Raw genomic sequence first — 16839 nt, forward strand, 5'->3', positions numbered from 1 at the left:
CCCGCGCCTGGTGGATCTCGCCCGCTGCAGCGTGGCTCCCTCTAGTGGGCAGGCTGAGAAACTGACACGATGAGGATTAACTGGTTTCTCAGGCAAAGGACAGAATCACGACATTCATGGGGGAAGCTCCACTTAAGTTCTGTAAGCCAGAGGAATCTTCTGAGAATGCATGAAAAATTAACATGGATTAAAGTGTATCAACGCGTTAATCCACACTGCTTCATAACTTGCAAAGTGATCACATTGCTTTAAACTTATAACTCCAGTACTGGTAGCCTCATGGTGAAAACAAAAATAACAAATATATATATATATATATATATATATATATATATATATATATATACACACACACACACACATATATATATATACACACACATACATATATATAAACAACTATATATCTTGAGTCATATTTTGTATATTAAAAGTCACATACACACATTTCTCGTGTCGATATATGTATATACATATATATGTGTGTGACTTTTAATATACAAAGTATTACTTTTAATATATATGCTATATATTAAACTTGTATATGTATATAAGAAGGCATGACTTTTAAATTTATTATGGGAAACATGGATATTTTAAAACATTGAGAAATATTGCTTTAAAATCTTACTACATACCTATACCATCTGTTTCTCTTTTCCTGATCCATGTCTGTCTTTGAAAGGGACACTGTAGATGTATTCACACCAGAAGAAACGGGAAAGATAACAATAGGTTCCAAGAATTTCTAGTGTCAATCATCAAATGAAGGGTTTTATACACATTGTCTCTCATTTGTTCCTGGGAACTCTATGGAGAAAATAGTATTATCAGCCCACTTTATAGATGAGGAGCAGAGGTTGCTCCAGAAGTGCAATTATGTGGTGGAGTGACCAACTTCAACTGTTCCATTGCCCATCTGGCCTTGCAGGTACAAAGATGTTAAAAAGATATCTTCCCTGTCTGTGAGGGTCGTAGAGTCACAGCGTTTTTCTGCCCAGGCTGGTTAGCAGGCTCTGCAGCCTTGTGTGGAAACAGCGAGGGGCTCGGCAGCCACTGGCTGTCCTGAGGATTGAGGGGCTCTGTGGTAGCACCTCACTGTGGAGACTGTGGGGCCCAGGATTTAGTGCCTGTTTGGTCCAGAAAACCTGAGCTTTCCTAGCTTGTCTGGCCTGTACTGTGGATAATTCAGACTCATGCTACAAACAGCAAGAGCTGGCACGTAGTGGGTGCCTGCCATGACCAGACCCTGTACCAAGCTCTCCATATTAGGATCTCATTTTCTCCTACAGTAGACCCATGGATTTGGTGTTGTTACCGCCTTTTTACTGATGGTGAGGTCACGAGTGGCTAAGGAATATTACCCAATGCCACGCTGCTGGCAGAGGGGGTATCAGCTTGCTACTGTTTGAGCTTGGCTCCAGCCCACGCTCTTAGCAATTACACCAGCTTTTCTCAAAGAACAGGCCAGCCTCATGCAGGGCTCATTTTAAATGGACAGAGTCCTGGGTCATATCCAATGCCTGCTGAACTAGAACCTCTGGGGCTGAGGGCAGGAATCTGAGATTTAATCAGATTTCCCTGGTGATTTTTATGCACATTAAAATTTGAGAAACACCATGATACGATTGAGTGAAATTTTTCAGCTGAAAATTCACGCTTACCAGGCACGGAAGCTCCACAGACACTAGGCTTACACTTAAGGATTAGTGTACAGATACTTACCATCAGACCACTTTCACCACTTTAGGCAAAAATCACCAACCTTTGGGGTCCATGACTACAGGGCTTGCTTGAAATAAAACAGGTCTGTTGTACTGTTGTACTTCACACTGACCACCAGAGGGCGCGAGCTCTCTGGTAAAGGAATGGGTGCTGGGAACAGCTCAAAAATACAGGCATGCCCCCAGGCAAAAATCAGCCAAAACAGAACCACCCACCGAATGTGCATGAGTGAAATGTTCCTTCCTGTGAGTCACCCCGCCTGAAAGCCTAAGGCCCCTCCTCTCAGTCATGGGTCATTAATCCGTCCCCTGGGTCCCCAAGATGCCAGTTATCTGAGAGGCAGAGTGCCTTGGCAGTCTCCTTGAGGAGCTTCACATGAGTGAGTCTCCAATTTCTCTGCCGGGGAGATGAAACCAGCAACATATATGTTTGACAGGCTTCTGAATCCTATTCTCTCCTCTAATAATGGCAAACTAGACCCTGAAAGGAAGAACACACCCTTCTTCTATGACCTCTATTTTTCCCAGGCTTTTGCAACCCCCAGGGACAACATGGCTTTCAAATGACATTAATTCACATCACGCAGCCTTTGCTGTGAGCAGATGCATGGGAAGAGGCTTTTAAAAAAATTTCTCTGTTGTCATTTGGTATCATTTGTGCAGCCAGGAAATTCTCTTTGGTAGAATTTCCAACACAGACCAGCTGGGAGAAGAATCTCTGGTGGTAGTGAGGAAGCAGGCTGTCTGGGCCAATGCACACTCCCAGTCCCACCAGAAACCACTGCTGCAAGTGAGGTTTTTCTTTTTTCAGAGTATAAAAGCCACATGTTTAAGTCATGTTTATTTCTGGGAGAACTGAACCAATTAGAGTGATGTTTGCAGAGCACTATAAGCTAGGACAAGAAAGAAGTGTAACAGAAACCAAAAGAACAAAGCAAGGTTCTGCCTGGATGGAACAGTAGAGTGAGGAAGATGGCATTAAACAAGTAGACAGGGCACACTGTATGGATTACGAAAGAAGAGATATTTGGGGTATGGCTCTTCCAGCCAAGAGCTCAGCAGAGGCTGCCTCCCTGGGAAGATAGTGCTTATGCAGAGGCTAAAAAATAAGAGTTGAGTAGGCCAAGAAAAAAGATGGGGCAGTTGAGGGATCGAGATTAGGGAAGGGAAGTAGGGTGTGCCTTAGATGTGTTTCAAGAAAAGACCCAGAGACAGGAGAGTGTGCCATGCAGACAGAACTGAAAGGAGTACCCCAAAGAACTGGACCACCTGTACACTTCAGAATTTAATTATGACTTGGCTACAATTTTCCAAAGTAAGATTTATAACCTTTTCTCTATGAAATGTGTGTCTTGAAATCAGACACCAATGACGAGCAATGAGGGCAATGCTGAATGAGAAATTTGATCTCTCTGAATCATTTGCCCGTCCTGAGCATTTCATCTCCCAGGTTAATTAAATTCTTCATCTCATATCTGGAAAACGAACATCCAAACCACACCACCTCTCACTCTAATTTATTCATGGAGGCTACAGCTATTTCAGAATTTTCTCCTTGTAGCACCTTCATGCCCCTGAAGGGCTGAGGGAACATAAACCCAATATTTGCCTGATTGGGTTGGCAACATGTGCTATCTCCAAGGAAAACTGATGATGGAACAGCCACCCTCATAGTGTGGTTATTGACAGTTTTTCAGAGGCCTAAAGCTTAGGTGTCCTCCTATCCTTGGAGAAAAATATGTGGAACTGTGGACACAGCAAATCAAAAGATGTTCTTTTCATATTTTTCCTAGCTCTTGCCTTTTCTGTCTCTCCCTCCACATTTAGTTTTGGGCCTTACTCTTCTCTCCTTTCATTGAACCAGTTATTCTTTCCCTTCTTTAGATCTCTCTGCATATGCTAAAACCTGAAACTCCCTAAGAAATGGCCTAAAATCATTTAACTTTATTCCTTCCTTTAAAAAAATGGCATTATCTACTCAGGCAAAAATATATTAAACAAGTGAATTCCATTCTTCCAATTTAGAATTAGTAATTGTGTTCTCAAAAAAAAATTTGTGATTTCAGATGGATGTGTCAATGTAGTGTTCTTCCTTGTAAATGCATAAATCATTGACTTTGCTGGAAAGCAAAAGCAGTATTTTATTATTTTTTTAAATTTCAAAATATTAAGGTGATAGACATGGTTTTTGTCACATGGGTACATTGCATAATGCTGAAGTCAGGGATTTCAGTGTACCTGTCACCAGGACGGTGTTCACTGTACCTGAAAAGCAGTGTGTTATTAAAGAGCTATTCCTGGTAGCTCTCATCGGTCTCTCTTCTGTATGTCTAATCCTACCCAGCCGAAAGAGTTGGCTTGACCATCCTTGATAAGATCAAATTCTCCTTCCAGTGAGCTTGATAAAGACCTGGGACAAGTGTCCTACAGAACTAACAGTGGGATCCAAGTGAGTGAGTTCTCAAAGTCTCAGACATCTTCATCATCAACTCTATTTTATTATTAAAATTTGACCTTAGAGGAATTAAACTAATCACATATTGCTCTGTCAAAGGCACAGTGAGATACTACTAATACTTCATATCTACTAGGATGACTATAATAGGATGGGGAGAAATCAGAGAACTTGTACCTTCCTGTTGAGATTGTAAAATGGTATAACTGCCATGGAAAACAGAAAAAAAGCTAAGCATAGAGTTACCATATGACCCTGCAATTCCATTTCTAGGCATATATCCAAACGAACTGAACTCAGGTACTCAAATAAGCACACACACATGCATGTGTATGCATGTTTATGGCACTACAATTCGCAATAGTCAAAAGGTGGAAACAGCCCAAATGTCCATCAATGGATGAGAGAATAAACACAATGTGGTACACACACACAATGGAGTGTTAGCCCTAAAGAGGACTAGAGTACTGGTACATGCTACAAGGTGGATGAACCTTCAGAATGACATGCTAAGTGAAAGAAGCCAGACACAATAGTTCACATATTGTTTGACTCCATTTATATGAAATACCCCAAATAGATGAATCCAGACAGACTGCAGACTGGCAGTTGCTAGGAGGTGGGGGTAGGATAGGGAGGAGAGAAACTGCTTAATGGGGAAGGGGTTTTACACTGGGGTGATGGAACTGTTTTGGAACTAGACAGAGGGGTGGTTGCATGACATTGTGAATATATTAAATGCCACTGAGTTTTTTACTTGAAGATGGTTAATTTTATGTTACGTGAATTTTGCTTCAATAAATTATTTTTTTAAAAATAAAAAATAATATATTGCCTTGGAAAGAACTTCAATATGCATAAAATTTTACTGTGGAAAGAAGCCTGCTAAATCAGTTCATTCACACACCTCATTTCCATAGATGAAGAAACTAAATTCCCAAGAAGTGATATAATTTATAATTTGCCCATGGCCTTTCCCAAAGTCAAGAATACAGCACACATCCTCTAGCTGTTCTGCTTTCCTTGTTTATCAGCTTTTATATTAGGAGGAAATATAACAGAGCTTGCTTGTTTGAGCAATCTATAAATGCTTTTTCTCCTGGAAAAAAGATGCAGGGAAGAATTTTTAAACATCCTCTTCATACTCAAGAATATGAATTCACCACACATTCCATTGGTACATCCAGAACCCAGCCAGCTAGTGATTCATTCAAGTACACAGTTCTAGTTTTTCATTGCCAACTCTTGTTTGCCTGATACAGAGGTATGGAAATCCCCCCTGATGGAGAAAAAGAATCTAATTATTTTCATTTGGTTTTAGAATGTCTTGTGGTCTAGTTATCTTCGATGTGATGGTCTTTGGAGGTAGGGCCTTTAGGAGATAAGTAGGTCATGAGGGTGAAGCCCTCATAACAGGATTAGTGCCCTTACGAGTTGACACGTGAGAGAGATGATTTCTCTCTCCCCTGTGTGAGGACAGGGCCAGAAGGTGGCTGTCTGCAAATCAGGAAGAGAGCCCTCATCAAGAACCTGACCACACCGGCACCCTGTCCTTGGATTTCCAGCCACCCAAACTGTAAGACTTAATGTTTTGTTGTTTACCAGAGGTCCCCAGCCTTTTCAGCACCGGGACCATTTTCATGAAAGACAATTTTTCCATGGACCGGGGAGGGGGGATGGTTTCAGGATGATTTAAGTGCATTATATTTATTGTGCACTTTATTTCTATTATTATTATTATTACATTGTAATATATAATGAAATAATTATACAGCTCACCATAGGTTGGGGACCCTTGGTTTAATCCATCTAGTTTATTATAGTATTTTTGTTATAGCAGCTCAAACTAATATATACTTTTTGATAGTTCAAAAAAAGAGAAAAAATATTTTCTTAGACATCTTTTGATGAATCTCTAGAAGCCACTGAATAATGTTTTTGTCAGCTATCCCCAAGGAAAATATATTCTTGCCTCATGAAGAGTCAACATAGTAGAAAAGGAAACAAGTTTTTTAAAGGAATGGAAAAGTTCTTCACAACTTAGTTGTCTTTACAATAAATAACAAACCAAATTATTGTAAGAAGAACAAGCTGAAAGTTTACCTTTCTTTCTGAATCCTTGCCAAATACATGACACTTCTCAAGCATTCTCTTCACAGAAAACACTTTCTTGCCAGATAATTCTGCAAGATATGCCAGAAGAGAAACATCTGCTTTCCACATTTGGGACCACTTCAGCTGGTTTTGCAACAAAAACCTCAGTCTAAGGTCAAAGCGTTGCAATTATGGAGTCTCCACATAGATGCTGTGGTAACATGGAATGAATTGGAAGAAAACTAAACAACCAAATTCTAGGATGTGTCCTCAAATAAAATGTCCATTTTCCACAAGCAAAATCCTGCTAAAAAGAAATTTCAGTGGCAGAAAATAATCCACAAACGTTCTGCTTTGCTCTTCTCCGATCGACAAGGTCTACAGAGAGGAGAATGATTTCTGCCCTGCACAACAGAGAAAGCCACTTCCAATTCAGTCTGTCAGAAAGAAGAAAGCAAACAACTTTAGCAAATATTTATCAAGTGCTGGATTAGTTTGCCAGGGCTGCCATAACAAAATATCACAGACTGGGTGTGGCTTAAACAACAGAAATTTATTTTCTCTCAGTTCTGGAGGCTAGAAGTGTGAGATAAAGAAAGGTCTTGGCAGGGTGGGTTTCTCCCGTCCCTCTCTGGCTGGCAGGTGGTAGTCTTCCCTGTCTTTCTGGACGTTCTTCCTTCTGTGTGCGCCTTTCTTAATCTTTAAGTATAAGGACACCAGTCATAATGGATTAGTGTCTGCTCTAGTGGCCTCACTTTGACTTAACTACCTTTTTAAAGATGCTATCTCCAAATACAGTCATGTTCTGCAGTACTGGGGGTTAAGGACCTCACTATATGAATTTGGGAAGGGGGACACAATTCAGCCCTGACGTGTGCCTGATTGGTGCCATGCACTGTATACAGACAGATAAGCATTAAAAATCAAAGAAAGCTCAGGCTTAATTGGTTCATTTTTCTATAGAAACACAAATCTGAAAAGAAATAAGGAACCATCTTTGCCTTGGGAGGCAAAGAAGGGGTAAATGCCGTTCTGGAACTGATGCACATTCGCAAGAGGGAACGGCGCTGCCGGCAGTGACTGAGGTCTTCCAAGGGCAGCTTATGCAAACACGCTGGTGGTCGTGCGCATGCGTGTACTGGTGTGGGCCTCCAGGTTGGCTAGTGTGGGCTCCACTTCCTGGCCAGTCGGTTCCTCAACGATGTGGCCATGTTTCTGTTGGTTCTTCTTTCATACACAGCCTCGGGGGCTCATTCTGCCAGCAAGCTTAGGTCACTGGTTTGCAGCCTCCAAGAGTCCAGCCCCGTGGCAAGGCCCTCCTGGGAAATCTGGTTAATTTGGTTAATACTTGGCAATAAGAAAACTACTTCTCTTTCAAAAACAACCTTTCAAACTTTACCTCAAGCCTGCGGTTTTCCCTCTCTTTGCAAGGAAATGAAAGTACCAAGAATGCTGCTTTCGCTTAGGTTATATAATATACCTTTTTAGTGAAAAATGAGTTCTCTTCTCATTTGCTATTGAGGAGGGATTTAATGGGTTTTGCATACTCATTGCTTCTCTTTCTACACTCTCTGGAAATCTAAGAAGTTAAGTGTTCCTGGCTTTCCACTGAGTCTTTTCTATCTCCAGGCACCATTCAATATCCATAGCTTTTTCATCAAACTCTCATTTTACATCCTCTTGGTCTATTAATGTCTCTTTCAATTCTATACAGAGGATATCATTCACTCCTCAACTAGCCATTGTCCTAACAGTTATTTTTACTTGAATAAAGTATGTAATCTATTCCTTTGATCAACTATATCAGAATATCATGGTGTCTTTAAGTGCTAAGAAATCAAGGACAGCGCCACTCAGGAAAGACTGGGTTGTCTGAAGAGCCAGCCTTGCAGAATTAACCTGCCCTGAGCCAGTGGTGGCTGCAGACTAAAGTCTCCATGTACAGGGTAAGCCAAGCTCTACTTCTGAGGTCTGAGACCCGAATTTTCCAAGGCTACAAGCTGCCGTAAAACAGAAACAAGCCACTGGCCTTCCCATAGCAGGTTCTTCAGGAATGAGAACTGAAACTGAATTTGGGTGCCATGACACCAATATTGGGGAATAGACAAGTGGGGAGGAATGTTAAGCTGCCCAAGCACAGAATACAGGGAATACCACTCTTTGGAATATAGAAATCATTGCACTAAGAAGTGGATGTCAGTACATGCAAACAGGATGTTTAGGCAACTCAGATACAATGCCAGGAGGATAGTCAAGTCTGCAAAGCTGTGGCTGGCGTACAAGACATTGGGCAGAGACAAGGTTGGATAGGATTAGTTTGACCAGTCAGGTAGAAACCACCTGGAGATCCAGGGAGAGATGGCTGGCAAAGAAAACTTAAAAGTTGAAAAGAAAAGAGAAGAAAGCTAGACTAGAGGAAGGTAAGACCCTAAAAGGTGAGAAGGAGACTAAGAAGTGATCAGGAGGCTGTTGATAGGATAAGGGCGGCCAGTTCAGGATTTCCTGAGGTGCCTGGAGCAATTTCTGCCAAGATTAAGGTTGTGCCTGAGAACCCATCTTCAGTGTCCTGAAGAATATTTACATATCCTCAAGTACTCAACAATATCACTTCCATTCTTCCTTCCTTATATTTGCAGATAAATTCTCTCCACAATGTTTCCATCCTCAGGTTTTTCCTACCAATTCAACTTGCTGTCAGACTTCCTAAGTCTCTTATTCCTTCTATGTAATCTGTTATCTTTTGATCCAGGTAAATGCTTTTTATTATCCAGGTGCCAGTCACAAAAGCCATTCCAAGTCTTACTAATACCACAACACTCTATTTATGTCACCCTGTTCAGTTTCAAACGTATAACTTATTTTATTCCTATTCTCTGTGTATTAATGTATATACAGATACCTTTCATTATAAGTGCTCTTTCCAAATTATTTTTTTTCATTTATTCTTTTTGGCAATGAATTAATCAGTTATCTCCTGTGCCTCATTTCTTCTCCTTGTCACCCCTATTGACATTCACAGTGACAAGCTTTCTACTTTTATCTGAGCCTTTTTTTATTCCGCTCTCAAGCTAGTCTGCTTTTAGTCTTCTAATTCAAGCTCATGAATGGTCTTGCCATCCAAGGCCCTCTGGCACCTGATCCCTGAGTAGAAGCCTGTTGTTCTGGTATCATACACTGTGATTCACTGTAGACATATCTCTCTGAGACTGGGATTTGATGACGCTGAACACAGAGAATGAGCTCTTCCAACTGCAGCCATGTTTCTTCTCACACATAGAAACTGCTCACCATCTACCACGGGGAGAGGCACAGAAATAGATGGCCTGCTTGGAGACTACACATATGCAGTATTTCTTATTTGGAATTACATTTTATATAAACAAAAAAATACAGCACAATGTCTATAACTCTAAAAATATATGCAGAGACCTCTATAAATACCAGACACATTTTTTTGCAGCACAATTTATTATCTGGTCATAGCACATTAATAGGTATTGATTTAACACAATGTAATCTCTCTTGACACAGAGCAACCCTCCCCCCCAAAAAAAAACAACTGCAAAATGTGCAAGAGCAATAAATATCAAACTTTCTGATCTAAAATGTATAAATATAAAATATCAGTCATTTCTGGAAACATCTTAAGAAAATCCGGCAACCACATGTCCATGAGCAGGTGTCTGGTGTTGATGGTGCTTGTATTTGGAACATATCACCTCAGATCCAACACAATTATTTTTATGTCTTTTACCAACACGTGTTTGCATATCTAGGAAAGAAAAAAATTGGGTTTTACATCATAATGTTCAACATATGATTTTCTTTAGGTAGGGAGCATAGGTTTCTTAATTTAAAATTGTTTCTAATTTTTAAAATATTTCCAGTGAGAACAAATGTAATCACATTCATTCATTTTCGACAATAAGAAACTATTTTACACTGGCTGCCAAGTAATTTTCCTTTTAAATAAATTCTAACTTCAAAGTAATGTTTCTCTGATGTTATAGCCACAGAACCTCCAAGCAAAGTTAGAAAAAAAAAACATGTAGTTAAATATTTGTTTTGAACTATACAAAGCTGATCAATAAGTATAATTATATTCTTTGTTGAATTGTTCTGAAGACACTCATTTGGCCATATCATCATTTAATATCATTTCATGCAACATTTAATATCGTTTTCCCTAATATTGGTTGCTTATTTGGACTTTGAAGAAAACTTTTTTTTAATCATCATACAAATACATAAATGCAAAAGTAACTTTGTACAATTATCAACTTGGCTACAGAAATACTGAAATTTCCTTGTAAATAAAATAATATTGATGAGAAGTCATACATTTCTTAATTTCTAAGTTTCTTAAACACAAAGATTGATTAATTTTGAGATAAAACTCCAAATTAAGCAGTACAGTGTTTTATCCCATATCAGACTGCTACTACTTCTCTCCTTAAAAACAGGGCAAGGGGCAGCCAAAAAAAAAAAAAAAAAAAAAAATAGCTGCCAAAGTGACCAACAAGATGTACTCACACTAAATGGCCTGGGCTCCTTGGTGTGTGGGTGAAAGCCCTTCTTTTTACATGCAGAAACTTCCAGCATGCCAGCATTGGTGAGTCGGAAGACGCCAGTGCTAAATGTTAGGGTGAAAAAAAGGTATAAAAAAAGGTAAAGATCAGGTGGGCTTTCCAGATGCTTTATTTGAATGGCACAAGTGTACATACCCCTCAAATGGGATGCAGAAACCACAAAACTAGGAATTCCACAGTGATTTTTTTTTTAACCAATCCTAAGATGAGCGGCATACAGGAGAGAAATTGTAATGGGGACAGGCAGGTGAGCTGTTGTGTGAGACCCCAGAGGAAAGGCCAGGGTCCCACAGGAGGAAATTGCACGGGGCAGATATTTCTAACTTTTCTAATAACATCAAAACGTTATAGCAACAGCAAATATTTATTAAGTGCTTGCTGTGGCACCAGGCACTATGCTAAGCACTTTACCTCGACTTCTATCTTATTTCATCTCTGCATCAGTCCACGAAGGGAGAGTAGTAGGGATGAAGCAGCTGAGGCTGGCAGTGGTTGGGTATCCTGCCAAACATGCCACTTGATGGTGGACCCGGGATTCCTATGCTTGTAACTACTCTAGATAAGCATTGTCTCCCAAAACTACAAAGGTTCTATAGGTAATTAAGGCTGGGAAATTCTTACAATAGTACATAATACGGTAGAACTAAGATCTCAAATGGCAAACTGGGATAACATCCCTTTTAAATGTGATGCACTTCATGGTCACGCTAACTGAAGAAAGAAAACCAGTAATTGTGCCACGGACAGGACCTTAAAAAGCATAAGACTGCAGAGCTACGGCAGCTAACGCCCGCCATGTCTTTTTCCAAGGGTGTCGTGTGCGCTTGCCTACAAGTGCCACAGCCTGGTGTCTGGACGCATGGGAACCCAGCAGCCCCAGACAAAGCCTTCCAAAAGTTACACTTACTCTTTATGCTTTGGTGAACAAACAATGGCAATAGCCTCTGGCAACATGAGCTGATAGGAACAGTGAGTATGAAGATCAACGCTGGATAAGAATGCAGTTTGGGTGGGATGTGTCTATGAAAAGAAAAAAGGACAATTTTACTAGCCCTAGCCTTAGCCAAGGCCACAGTCCATTCTAAGAGAAAGTTCTATTTAATTCACTGTTTTCTTTTTTTTACTATCATTAACCAAACAAGAATTTTAAAAAGTATTTGGCTAGTATTACCCTTTCCTTTGTACATTCCTATTATTTACTTTTTTTTTTTTTTGGAATAACTATAACTTTGAGATAAGGCTCCTGGGAGTCTTAGTGTACCTTCTTATTATTGGGAAAGAAAGAGCTGGAAATTAATTTGCCAGGGGCTTTAGATAGATTCTTACATAGTTATCACAACTCATCTATAAGACCCTTATTTTATTATGTTGATTTTATATGCAAGTATCTCAAAATTAAGGGAGGTTAAGTAATCTGCCTGTGGTCACATAGCTGGTGGGGAGCAGAGCTGTGACTGGAAACCTCGGACCAGAGACACTTATGTACAATACCATGAACATGAAAAGAAAGTTTTCACTGCATATACCACATGTTGCTGTGTATCCTTTTGTAGACTGCGATTTTCTATAAATGGGAGAACAGGAGTCTCCAAGTTGTTGAAGGTACTTGGGGTTCACCTTGCACAGCAACTAAATATTCACATGGTAAGAAAGAAGGGGAGATTATAAATTAAAAACAATCTTCCAAGTACCTGGTGACATACAAACCTGTGTCTATGCAAGGCAAATCAGAGGTTCATATGTGCATATGAAAAATACAAGCATACATATGGATTTAAAAAATTATATTAAACCCTAATTACTCTTGAAAAAGGAATGTGACCATTTTAATCATGAAACAAAGGTCCTTGGCACACACTCTCTGGGTCCTGGCTCCCTTACTCACTCACTAGCTATGTGGCACAGCGAAGATTACTCTTGTTCATTTCACCATTTATAAAGTAGGGATAATGATAATTTTCTTCATGGGTGTGTTATGAAGATTAAATGCGACAGTCCATATCAAATTCTTAGAACAGTGCTTAGGACACAGAAAGGAATCAAAGTTGTTAACTGTTATTATTGCTGTTATTATTTTAATGTTGTCATTATTAACTAAAGGGCATAGGCCCACAGTAGTATCTAAATATCTTTATATAAAAGTATGGTATATTGAAAAAATGCAAGATTTTTAAACTTTTCTCTACTTTATTTAATAGAATAAAGGTAAAATCAGCTGATTATTTACAGAAAGATACATGTTCCGCAAGGAAAAAAAAAAACTCTTGGTCTATAAAGACTTAGATCAACAGAGGAATGGGAAATTATTCTTTTAAAATGCAAATCTGTAAGTCAGGGTATAAGTGGGAGGATCTGACAGCCTGTGATCTGACAGGGAACACCTTCTCCTAGTAACATAGAGTATTCTATGTCTTGGTGAGAAAGTAAGAAATGTTCAAAGGACTATAGTGCTATGGAGACAGCAAGTAGGTTAGCTAATGGACAAATCACTCTGCCTTGCAATGAGAACAGCTCTCCCATGAGAGAATAAGCTCGCATTTCCTCACTCTATGGAAATGAAGATGATGATGACGATGATGGTGATGACAACGACATTCCTAGCGATAGCGGCAGATGCCATTTATTACAATTGAATAATGTGCCAGGCACTGAACTAATCACTTTCCATGAACTATATCACTGAATCCTCACATCAGCAAGGTAATTGCTATTATTACACCAATTTTACAGATAAGGAAACTGAGATAAGCAGGAGAATAGTGAGTTGCTGAAGTCCATACAGCTAGTCATGCCAAGAAGTCTAAACTCAAATCTAGGCATGTCTAATTCTGATTCAGACTTTGTTTCCTATGACTAATTTATTTCTGATAAAAAGTCAGCTCTGGAATTTGTTGGTATTATTATGCTCAATAAAAACCATCACAAGAAGTCGTTACAATCATGGAGGTTCAGAAATGTAACATTTTTGTATTTTCATCAAGCCACAACAATTTGATGTGGTGAAATAAGTTAAACAAAAAGCAAAGTCCTAGAATTCTAGAAGTATGCCAAATTTATTCTTTCAACAACTTAACTTCATTTTTACATACAGTATATACACAGGAGGTCATAAGGGAAAAACTTTTGTTTCTAATTTGGGAAATGTTTGAGATAAGCTAACATTGACTTGTCACTGTAAATGTATAATTTAATGGATTGCCATTCTTAACGTCACAATTTCTTTGGGACAGTTTTGCTTTAAAATGCATTTCTGCAACAGAAATCACATTAAGTTAAATGATGTCTTAAAAATGTAGCGATTTCCAAGCAAACAGTAAGGCATATTATTTACTGTTCAGTAAAGAAAATAGACATAGGGAAAGTTTTACAAACTCTTCCTTATAAATCATTTCTTGCATTTGAAAGGGAGTTTATACTTTTCAAAGGGCTTTTACACCTAGTATCATGTCTACTGCTCATACAAATTCAGCTAAGAGAGAAAGCAGTCATTAGCTAAGAAACCTTGAAACAAGGAGGCTAGGAGTCCTGCCTAAGGGCACAGTAGTAATTTACTAGTAATCTACAGGTGGAGCTGGGGCTAAAGTCTCCTCTATCCTCCTAAATTGCATAACATGAAATGCTTGGCAACTGTGTGTGTGTGTGTGTGTGCACTGCCCCTAGCTAGTCCTTCTCTATAAAGCAAGTATAACTCAAAATGATCACTTATGATTTTTCAGGGGCATTCAGAGGTCCCCAGAATGTGTTCTGGAAATTTTCTTGGCCAGCATTTCATATCAGTGGGATAACTTGTCCCTACCTGCTATGGTTTGAATGGTGGAATCCCCACCAATATGCATGTTGAAACTTAATCCCCAATGCAATAGTATTAAGAGGTGTGGCCTTTGGGAGGTGATTAAATCACAATGGCTCCACCCTTATGAATGATATTGGCAGTCTTGTGAAAGGTTGAAGGAAGGGCTCTCTTGCCCTTCTGCCTTCCAGCATGTGAGGACAAAGTGACAAGAGCCACCTTGGAAGCAGAGAGCTGCCCTTACTAGACATCAGTACCAGTGCCTTTATCTCGATTCCCAGCTTCCAGAACTGTAAGGAAGAAGTTTCTGTTCTTTATAAATTACCCAGTCTCAGGTATTTTGTTATAGCAGCAAAAACAGACTAAGACATTACCCTAGTTCTAGCTGTGTGTGACTGAATGGACAAAATGTCCTTCATATGGATTGAACTACGGATAGAAAGAGTGTCATCATCGATCACAACAGCTACGATTTTCCAAGTTCCTGAAAAATGTGCTAAGAAATACACTGACATTATCTCATTTAATACTTAACATCATATGTAGTCACTTATTGTAATCCCCATTTCATAGATGATAAAACTGATGCTCAGATTGTTTAAATATCTTGCCAATGTTCCTACAGTGAATTCGTAGCAGAGCTGAGATTTAATCTCATGTCTATTTGACTTGTAAGCCCTTTGCTGCTCCTAAGATGGCATGGTAGATGTTAGAACCCAATGTTTTGGGCCCTATTCCCTTGCCCTACTCTGTGGCTATTTATTTAGTAATACATGCATTACCCTATTTAAATTTTTTTCAGAAATTTTCTTAAAATAATCTAATTTAGTCACACAGCAAAAGGAAAGAGAACATTAATAATTGTCTAGTTGCATTAGTTAACAATGTGACTCAGCCTACACTAGAGTATGTAAAATCATCCTAAAAAGTCACCTAATTTCCAAATGTTACTCTTTTTCTCTCTTTCAACTTTGGATGGCACAAAAAAAGCATAAGATACCCCTCTCTAGATTCAACAGATTTAGATATAGTCCAACTTTGAAGAAAATGCTTTAATATGATGACCTTTATTATACTTGAAAAAAAAAAGCTATTTAAATTAACCTATTTTTTTTTTCAAGGAGGAAAACAGCACACCACATACAAAGAAACTGAAACCCAAAAGGTCAAACATACATGGATCCATCCCAGAGTGAGGAGATCGTGTTGATCCTGAACATTGAATAATTCTTCTACATTCTCCATGTCACAATAGTCTGGTCCCGCAGACTGCTTTGGCACGATTACGTGGGTAATAGTAAATTCATTATGTGTCTAAAAAACAATTAACAAAAAGAATAACATGCATCGGACAGAAAAAAAAAAAAAAAACGAAAAACAAACCCTGAGCAGGAAGAGCAAAGTTTTGCTATAAGACTAGAGAGTACCTCCACCACCTGCATGTGTTGCTCCCAGCCTCAGACATACCCCATGACACAAAGTCCCAAAGGTAAAAATAGATTCTTTGCCAAAAGTTTGAGAGTCAGTTGTTCGGGGCTTGAAATCCATTTTCGCAACAAGAAACATATCATAAATAGGAATTAGCATTCTAGGCTGGTCCATGGAAGTTTAGTTAATAAATAATGTCTCGATATATTGTATCTACACAATGGAAAAGTCAGAAAGAAACGAGCAGGTTTACTTGGAGGGGGAGAAACTAGTTAATGTTGTGGTGTTACTGAAGGGTGTTTCTTAGGGTTGTAGAGGTTGATGGTTTCGTTTTTATTTTACTAGTTATATTTAATTTTACTTCAAGACAAGAACTTCATCTAATATTGGGAGGACTCCCTAGAATCTTCCATAGTTAAGATAATATTTTGGATTTACAATTAGATAAGGAGGAAGGAAAAACAAATTACCCCCCTTAGGTAAAAGATAAGAGTTGAAAGGAAGAAGAGGGTTGTGAAGTGTGCTTGGATCCTCAGGTAAGAGATGTTTGTGCCCCAAATTCTGTCTTCACCCAGGCAGGCTGGCCTTTACAGCATCGTGTGAGCTTCGTGTGGCAGGGACCCTGGCTGTTGCAGGTGCTGTAGGTGAATGCCAACACCTAGCACAGCACCTGGCCTGGCACATACAGGTATCAGTAAATGTTTGCTGATGAAGGAGTGAATGGATAATGAATGAATCAATTAATGAAATGAAATATAG

General features: G+C 39.1%; 1 protein-coding gene across 6 annotated transcripts in view; it reads right to left on the bottom strand.

Annotated features, from left to right (window-relative positions):
- Positions 1-6348: 6348 nt before the first annotated feature.
- The window catches only part of STAMBPL1 (STAM binding protein like 1), a 51964-nt gene continuing 41473 nt past the window's right edge, over positions 6349-16839 (bottom strand). For 3 of the 6 annotated variants that reach the window (XM_012765043.2, XM_012765036.3, XM_012765049.2), the window contains exons 8-11: positions 15829-15966; positions 11770-11882; positions 10807-10906; positions 6353-10045 (exon numbers count right to left, since the gene is read on the bottom strand). In XM_012765043.2, the coding sequence (XP_012620497.1) occupies positions 9989-10045; positions 10807-10906; positions 11770-11882; positions 15829-15966 (408 nt within the window). In that variant the 3' untranslated portion in view covers positions 6353-9988. Of the gene's footprint in view, positions 10046-10806; positions 10907-11769; positions 11883-11971; positions 12492-15828; positions 15967-16839 lie in introns of those variants that run through there. The other 3 variants (XM_076009991.1, XR_012922886.1, XM_076009990.1) reach the window with 3 other exon arrangements.

Source organism: Microcebus murinus, chromosome 14, assembly GCF_040939455.1.
Source record: "Microcebus murinus isolate Inina chromosome 14, M.murinus_Inina_mat1.0, whole genome shotgun sequence".
Lineage (NCBI taxonomy): Eukaryota > Metazoa > Chordata > Mammalia > Primates > Cheirogaleidae > Microcebus > Microcebus murinus.